We start from the raw sequence: 9,117 nt of genomic DNA on the forward strand, positions 1-9,117 counted from the left end.
GAAGCTTGGAGAAGTGAGAAGCTGAGAGAAGAGGAATTAGTCAGATATATCTATCTCTGTTTAGGTTCCATTGGGGCTTACTTTCTTCCACAGAAGTGGAGGAATGCAGCAATTGAAGACCACAGGGAAATGGGGGGGGGAACTCCCCCCGGCACTGACCCAGGGTAGCCCAGCCCTCACTGATAAACAGCCCTGGGTGGTGGGGAACATTGCAATTCTCTTGTGAGATATAAGCCCCTCCTTTCACACATATCCCAAATCTGGGATTTTAGAAATGCTTAATACGTTTTAAAAGCAGTATCATCAGCAGAACAGGGAAAATGCATTTATTACCTTGTGGTGGGCTCCACAGGTGGCCAACAGCAACTCCATCTCTGCTATTACAACACTGTAGACGTCGTCAAGAAAATGAACCATCTCAGGAGCCAGACTGGCTGCCTCAGCACCTGCTCCGCAGAAAGTTAAAATCTCTGATCATTTATGAGCCAGGAGGTGTGACTGTGATAACCACCTTCCATCCAGCTTACTTGCTTGTTGTAGAACACAAGTGGGGCAACCTGCGGCCCTCCAGATTCCAACTCCCATCACCCCTGACCATTGGGCCATGCTGTCAGAGGCTTATGGGAACTGGAGCACCCAAACAGCTAGCCAACCACAGATTCCCTACCCCCCCTGCTCTAGAAAGAAGTGGAGGCACTTGCCTTTCATGGCTGGTGGCTACTAGCTGCGGAAATCTGGGACAGTGACACACCTCAGCTCGTGGGCACAATTTGACAGGAACAGGCTGGCTGATCTGAATGCAGGCAAGTGAATAAAGCAGAACTGCTTGGGTTCGGCAGGTGGCCAAGAACGAGAAGCCATTGAGGAGCCTGCTCCAAGAGCAAATGGCTTGCTTTTTAGCTGACTTGATGCTGATTTCGCTTGTACCACCTGCATGTCCACTCGCTCTCCATTCCTCATCCTGTTGCAATTCGTGGCATTTGCAAATGATTGCACACTTGGGACTGTGTCAAGTATGTGCGTGTTAAGGGGATCTTAAGTGTTTTGTGTCACTGTGTTTGTGTTAAGGGTGTGTAATTGCAGCTACTCAGGAGAGGGTATTCTTCATTCCAGCATCCTGACTATGTGATAACCCTCTCCCTCAGATATGGTTGGCTAGTGGAATGGAAAGCATGGAGCCCAACGGCTTGTTGGGCCACACTTACTTTATGGTCTGGCCCTGCCCACTTTTGGGCTCCACCCACTGATGGAATGTTCCCACTGGGCCCCCGTAGTTTTCACCTTGGACTGAAAAAGGGTTTCCCAGTCTTGCTGTAAATCAAGAACCATAACGAAACACACATGTCACAAGTCTCCTGTTCTCTCTTTTTCAAAAGACACTGACTGCATACATTCCAACTGCTCAAGGAGGAAAAAAAAGACATTTACAATACTGGTATTGACCCACCCTGCCTTTTAAATCCTTCCAAGGCTCCTTTTGGAACTCTCAGTAAAGCAAATGGGAAGTTTTCAGTGTGTCAAGAATACAGAACTGATCTTTCAACTTTTTTTAAAGCATCCCCCCCCACCTCCTTTGAAAACAGCGATATTATTAACATGAAAGGAAACAGATGTCTTTTTCACATGCAAACTAATCTGAGGCGATACGCTGAAAAAATAATAATAAAAAAGACGACGGGCTGTGCAATCATCTAATTTTTTTATTCTATTTTTTTGCTCTCTGGCAGAACTAGATGGCGCAATATTTTTCAGGTTTCCCACAATGCAAAGTCAATTTGGAAGCAGCGGGACTTCTTCCAGTACAAATTGTAATTACTTCAAAGCTCACGCAGCAAGGATATTGCAAGTCAAATAAGTTTCCCTGTCCATTTCCTGCCCCCCCGGCCCCCTTTCATTGACTCATTTTTAAAAATTAAACCACACAATAACATCGCCACGAGGGAAAAGAATTTGCGGGAAGACAGCAGTCATAACAGACTGGGTTCAAAATCACTCCTCATAAAGGATATTGGCTTGATGGCTCTCTGAGTAAGGCACATTTATAACTCATCCTGAGCCCTAGGTATAGAGCGGGAAATAATATGTGTACACACACACACACACACACATGCCCAGTTGCCATAATCCAGGCAGGAAGCATACAGACGCTCACAGCACAATCCTAACCATGCTGAGTTCAATGCCTAAGGCTGCAGTCCTACACACCTACTTATTTGGGAGTATGCCACATTGAGCTCAATGGGGGGGGGGAGGGACTAACATTGGAATAGACATGGATAGGATGGCACTCAAAATCAAGATTCCACTCACAAACACCTAGCTGGATTAGGAACTGCATGAAAAGCCCACGCCACATAATAGGCAATCATGCTAATCAGCTGTTTCAGAAGGGGAGCAATGGGCTAGATTTAATTCCCTCTTCACTTCTCTCCCACCAAACAGCTGATCAGGATGACTGACAATTCTCTGGCCAGGAAGCATGCAGCCCTGGTGTGCTGTGTACAGGGGTGGGAGAATCAAGGCCACGGTCTCTACTAAGTGACATTGAATATGGATGAAGCCCCACTGTGGAAGTGTTTGCCAATCTGGACTTTTTCTATGGTTTATTTCTGTAGATCACGGCATCAGTAAAGTTGGCATTACTTGATATGAAGTGTACCCCCACAATTAACTATTTTAACCCCGCCTTGATGTAAAGATGAGCACAATAATACGACGCTTTCAGCAAGCTTAAACTATCACCTCCTGTAGGGGTTCTGCAAAGAAAACCGAATTGTCCTTTGACAGTAAACTCAGGATTCAGGAAACAAACAAGATAACGGTTTAGTTGTTTCTCACAAGTGCCATGTCTTATCACTGCAAAATGGGCAAGGTAAAGGACTCCCTGTCTGAAACCCAGGAGAGCCATGTGAATCAATGGTCTGGCTCTGTGTAAGATAGCTCCCTAGGTTCCTATGCTCTTTCGGGGGGGGGGTGTAGCTCAGTGGTAGAGCATCTGTCTTGCACACAGAAGGCCCTGGGTTCAATGATCAGCATCTCCAGGTAGAATCCTTGGATAGCTGCTGTCAGTCAATGCAGACAATACTGAGCTAGATGGAACCAAGGGTCACAATGATTGTTAAACCAACTTTTTAACATTTCTTATAAAGTCATGAGCTTCATGGAAGGTCAAAGCCCGTAGAAAATAAATAATGGATTTCCAGCCAAGAAAGTTAAAGGTAGGTTTCTGCCTATAATCAAACAGTAGATAATATGGCTTTGCTTTATATTTTGAAAGGAGAACCTTAAGTGGGCTTGGAAAAGACTGAGTTTTATCCATTCTCTTGGTGATTGTTTCTATTGCCTTACTTTGTGCGCAGGCTCTGAAAGAACATCTTGACTCACCTGAATGAAAATGACAGCGAATACTTTCTGCCGCTTTCAAAGACTGATTCTGTAGCCAGACTCTTGTAGCTTCTTCCAGCTTTGTGTTGTTGATCTCACTTATGGCTGTGGAGGACTAAGTGGAGAAAGTCGTTTTCAACAATTAGCTTTCTGTTGTAACTCACAGGAACAAAGGAAACTGCCTTAAAACCAAGTCAGGCCACTGGATCCACCTAGCTCAGAACTGTCAACATTTGGCAGCAGCTCTCCAAGGGTTCAGAGACGGCTCTCCCCATCCCTACTTGGAGTTGTCAGAGATTGAAGCCAGGACATCCTGCATGCAAAGCAGATGTTCTGTCACTGAGCTATAGTCCACTCTATAGAGTGGAACCAAAGGAATTATTAGCTTCATTATCAAGAGGTGTTTCCCAGAAAAGAAAACTGAGTTTTTTCAGGATAGATGCAGTAAATATCCAAGTTTTCTCAGTAGTAAAATTTCAGTTCTTTCTAGTTAAATAGATGTGGGCTCAATTTAGCCATTTGGTCACCAGGGGAGGGGACACAGCTCAGTAATGTAGCCCCTGCTTTACATGCAGAAATTCAGTCACCAGCACCTTCGGTTAAAAGGAGAAATTGGCATGTGATGGGGAAGATCTCCATTTCAGATCTTAGAAGGAAGCTGACTGACAGACAGACTAATGGTGTCTGTCCTGGTATAAAGCAGTTTCCTGCGTTCCATTAAACCAGGGTTGGGGAACTTTTTCAGCCCAAGGACTGCATTCCCTTCTGGACAAAATTCCAAGAGTCACATGCCAGTGGTGGGTGTGGCCAGAGGCAAAAGTGGTTGGAGCAACAAATGTAATGTTATCGGACTGATAGGTTGGTCTGGATGTTTGTGGGTCCCCACCAACTGTGTGGTTTTGTATTTGTAAGATGGGAGTTGGCAGTAGAAGGGATTTCAGAAGTGGCCAAACCTAGAATCTAGAGTTGTAAAAGGTCATCTAGTCCAAGCCCCTGCAATGCAGGAATTGAAGGGTGGGCCATCCAACATCTGTTAAAAACCTACAAGAAGAGAGAGTCCACAACCTCCCAAGGGAGACAGTTCCACTGTAGAACAGATCTTACTGTCAGAACTCAATGGCCGTAGCTGGGCCTGTTAAGCACCCTATTTACATGTCTAAAGAGTTGACCAAGTACAGATGTGTTGGGGTGAGGTAAAGGGACCCCTGACCATTAGGTCCAGTCGTGGCCGACTCTGGGGTTGCGGCGCTCATCTCGCTTTACTGGCTGAGGGAGCCGGCGTACAGCTTCCTGGTCATGTGGCCAGCATGACTAAGCCACTTCTGGTGAACCAGAGCAGCGCACGGAAACGCCGTTTACCTTCCCACTGGAGAGGTACCTATATATCTACTTGCACTTTGACATGCTTTCGAACTGCTAGGTTGGCAGGAGCAGGGACTGAGCAACAGGAGCTCACCCTGTTGCAGGGATTCGAACCACCGACCTTCTGATCGGCAAGTCCTAGGCTCTGTGGTTTAACCCACAGCGCCACCCACATCCCATGTGTTGGGGAACCCTCCTCAAAAACCTACAGTAATGGAGAAGCAAACTATGTTGGAATGTAAATGCTGTGAGCCCTTTCATCGTCAGTTACTTATATGTGTAAATACAGTGGTACTTCGGGTTAAGTACTTAATTCGTTCTGGAGGTCCGTTCTTAACCGGAAACTGTTCTTAACCTGAAGCACCACTTTAGCTAATGGGGCCTCCTGCTGCTGCTGCGCCGCCGGAGCACGATTTCTGTTCTCATCCTGAAGCAAAGTTCTTAACCCGAGGTACTATTTCTGGGTTAGCAGAGTCTGTAACCTGAAGTGTATGTAACCTGAAGTATATGTAACCCGAGGTACCACTATATAACCAAATATCCTCAAGACACCAGAGATTCCAGGGACTTTCATTCCAAGGAAAACGAACCCTGGGTAGGCTCTGGAGCCCTGGAGCCTCTCATTCTGGCTCTTGGTGTGGTGGGGCACAGATGCAGAGCTGCCCTTCTGAACCTGGTGCCACTATAGTTCACCTGGAGGGGGCTGGGTTTGGTAAAGCAGCAGCGATGTTGTGGCTGTGCAGATGCCCACAGTGGCTTTGCTGGTGTGACTGCACAGTCCTGACCTTGTCACTGCCTTGCATTGGCCAGCAATTGGTAAGCTGTGGCAACAGTGATATCAGGAGGGCAGCTCTGCAGTTCTGCCCCAGCACACTAGCCACAACTAGAATCTATACCAACAAGTCATTGTTTTAATGTGACCTTATTAGCCTTTAGTTTTTATAACACACTTACGAGTGAATCAGGCTGAACAGGGCAGTCACTGAAATATCTTTTGACAAAGCTCTGGCCAAGGAGATTGAAAACCATTTTTCTTTGCTTCGGGTCTCTTATCTTATCCTTTATTTCATCGGCGAAGGCTGTTTCCAATCTCTCTAAAACCTAGAAGAATCATCAGTTATTTTGCATGTGCACTGACACCACACACACACAATAGTTATTAGGAATTACTTGCAATCTAATTTATTATTTCCATTTGCCTATATTTAGTTCCAATGCAGTTTAGTGGTTCAAAGGCAGCATTTTTTCATCTCCGCCAAGCTAAGCAGTTGGCTCCTTACCTCTCTCGCCCTGACCAAGCCACTGTGATCCACGCGATGGTCACCTCGTGACTGGATTACTGTAACTCGTTCTATGTGGGGCTGCCCTTGAGACTGACCTAGAAACTCCAGCGGGTGCAGAATGCTGCAGCGAGACTCCTTACAGGGTCCCCGCTGCGAGATCACATTCACCCGGTGCTATACCAGCTGCACTGGCTCCGGTGGAGTACAGGATCAGCTTTAAGGTGCTGGTTTTAACCTTTAAATCCCTATACGGCCTAGGACCCTCATACCTAAAGGACTGCCTCTCCTGTTACGTCCCACAGAGGAACTTACAATCTTCAAACAAAAACATCTTGGAGGTCCCAGGCCACAGAGAGGTTAGGCTGGCCTCAGCCAGAGCCAGGGCTTTTTCGGCTGTGGCTCCGATCTGGTGGAACGCTCTGTCACAAGAGACTAGGGCCCTGCGGGACTTGACATCTTTCCGCAGAGCCTGCAAGACAGAGCTGTTCCACCAGGCCTTTGGCCAGGGCACAGCCTGACTCCCTCCTTCGGCAATCTTCACAGAACAATTTGATTTGAATTAATTTTATAATGAAATGATTTTAGAATGCTGTATTATTTTATTGTTGTTAGCTGCCCTGAGCCCGGCTTTGGCTGGGGAGGGCGGGATATAAAGAAATTTATTTATTTATTTATTAATTATTATTATTATTATTATTATTATTATTATTATTATTATTATTATTATTTTATTATTATAAGTGTCAAACAAGGGCCAGCTCTCTCCCTGCTCCCATCCCAACCCTCATTCAGTGGTAAAGCCGATTGAATGACCTTGGGCTAGTCTCCCCCTCCACTAGGGGCTGTTATGAGCATAAATTCCTTGAAAGGAAAGGCAAGAGGAAAAAATGTCACTAATTACTGGTAACAAACTCTGAAGCTAAGGATAGTCCATGCAGTTGTCACAACAACCCTATGAAGTTAGTTTGGCTGACAGACGGTGATTGGGCCTAGCAAATTAAGTTCAGCTGAGGGGTGAAGACCCAGCGAGCTTCAGTGTGTGATATTGTGGTGAGTGTTGGACTAAGACTTGGGTGACCAGCATTCAAATCCTCACTCACCCATGAAGTTCACTAGGTGACTTTGGGCCACTTACTTTCTTACAGCCTAATGAACCTCATAGGGATGGGGAGAACCATGTCCCTTGAGCTTCTTGGAGGAAAGCTAGAATATAAATGTAACAATAATAATAACAACAATTATAATAATGAGGCCCCTGCAGAAATTTGAAACTGGACCTAAAATAAAGGCTGAGAAACGTATTTTGGAACATCCTAGATGCCATATAAATGATAAGTGGTATTGCTGTTGTTGGAGGAGGAAAGGAGGAGCAAAGGAAGAAAAATAAGAGGGTGCAAGCTTTACAGCAAAGATTAGTACCTTATGCCATGGCTTTCCAGGCAATAGAGTTTCCTGTAGGCAGGCACTGAACCAAGAGATGCTGCAAGCCTGGTTATGGTTGTCTAATTTTGTTCTTGGGTGTCCAGATATTTCTCCAGTTTCTTTCTCCATTTCATGAAGTATTCCCCCCCCCCCCGCCAAGTGATATGCAATCACTTCTAGTTTTCCAGTTAGAAGGTCTTCATGACATGACACTGGAGGAGGAAAGCTGCAACACAGACAAAAGAGTTGGGGTCCAAATTATTACAAGCACAATCCCAAGCACTGGATAAAAAGGACTTTGCCAGGTGAAAAAAAAGTTAATACACAGGTGTAAAGATGCATTTGAAGACTCTCAACGTAGCACCTACAGACACCATGGTGCCTCAGACACATTCATAGCACCCGTACCCATTTTAAAAAACTTTAAATTGAGATTTTGGCTATATTGTTTTGTTAGGAGTGTTGCCTGTTTTTTGTGTGGTTTTTTTTAGGGATGTCTGCTTACTTTGGTCTGGGTTATTTGGGGGAGATGCCTGTTTGGAAGGGGGTTCTGAACACCAGAAGTTCTTTTTCCATTAAATGGGTGTTGGGTGGCACCTAGGCCAGTTTCTTATCTTCCAAATGTGCCTTTTGGGTTGCAAAAATGTGGGGGGTGGACCCTTGGTATATGAAGATGGACACCAATGCAACTAAGAGGGTCCATGTGCATAAGCAGAGGCACATACAGCAAATCTAGGAACCATTACCAGAGATTGCTTCGGACAAGATGTGCATTAAACCTGACTTGTTTTCTACAGGATGTTGACTGCAATACCCAAATACTGTACTGTAACTAATTTCACATCTACGCCATACATGGAAAGCACACTTATAGCACTTCCAACAGCCATAGATTATCCCACAAAGAATGTTGGGAAGTGTAGTTTGTTCAGGGTGCTGACCTACCAGAGCTACAATTCCCAGCACCCTTAGCAAACTACACTTCCCAGCACTTTCCATGGCTGTTGAATCAGTAAAGAGTACAGTACTTTAAATGTATGCCAGGGATGTAGAATAATCAATAAGGTTTAGTGTCCAACATCAGTCAAGCTCAGAGCAGACCCACTGAAAGAAGCGGACATGACAAAGTTGGTCTCATTCATTTAAATGGGTCTGCTCTTGAGTCGGATGCAACTTAGTCGGATGCAACCCTAAATCAATAATGGCAGTAAGAACATTAATTAATACAAACAAAACAATAACAATGTTGACGATGGTAATACAACAAAAAATACAATGAAGCGGACAATGACAATACAGTAATAGATCAGCAGCTATGATAACAGCAACGAAAGGCAACAAGTAATAATAGAAATGTGCAACAGGAATAAAAACAGCAAAATATTTATAATAACAATAAAGGGCGAATAATGATGTTAGCCGTACTCAAGACAATGGAACTTAGGTCTACTGATTTCAGTGGGCTTACTCTGAGAGGAACTTAGCTGCGTGCCACAAAATAGAATTATTACTCTTATTGCTATTATTATCCTTATTATTGAATAGCTCCCCTACGGGGGCTCAAGGAAGCCGCGCTCAGCTTCTCCTCCGCCTCGCAGGCCCGGCTCCCCCGTTGCCATGGCGACCGGGCCCTCCGGGCCTAGCTCTCCTCCGCCCTCCTCCTCTG

General features: G+C 45.2%; 1 protein-coding gene across 5 annotated transcripts in view; it reads right to left on the reverse strand.

Moving 5' to 3' along the window:
- Positions 1-9,117, reverse strand: part of LOC308574315 (uncharacterized protein) — a 65,882-nt gene that overhangs the window by 56,037 nt on the left and 728 nt on the right. For 3 of the 5 annotated variants that reach the window (XM_081171974.1, XM_081171973.1, XM_081171975.1), the window contains exons 1-4: positions 7,449-9,009; positions 5,701-5,847; positions 3,385-3,499; positions 334-446 (exon numbers count right to left, since the gene is read on the reverse strand). In XM_081171974.1, the coding sequence (XP_081028100.1) occupies positions 334-446; positions 3,385-3,499; positions 5,701-5,847; positions 7,449-7,580 (507 nt within the window). In that variant the 5' untranslated portion in view covers positions 7,581-9,009. Of the gene's footprint in view, positions 1-333; positions 447-3,384; positions 3,500-5,700; positions 5,848-7,448; positions 9,109-9,117 lie in introns of those variants that run through there. The other 2 variants (XM_081171972.1, XM_081171971.1) reach the window with 2 other exon arrangements.

The sequence above is a fragment of the Podarcis bocagei genome, assembly GCF_964188305.1.
Source record: "Podarcis bocagei genome assembly, chromosome: 15".
NCBI classification, from domain to species: domain Eukaryota; kingdom Metazoa; phylum Chordata; class Lepidosauria; order Squamata; family Lacertidae; genus Podarcis; species Podarcis bocagei.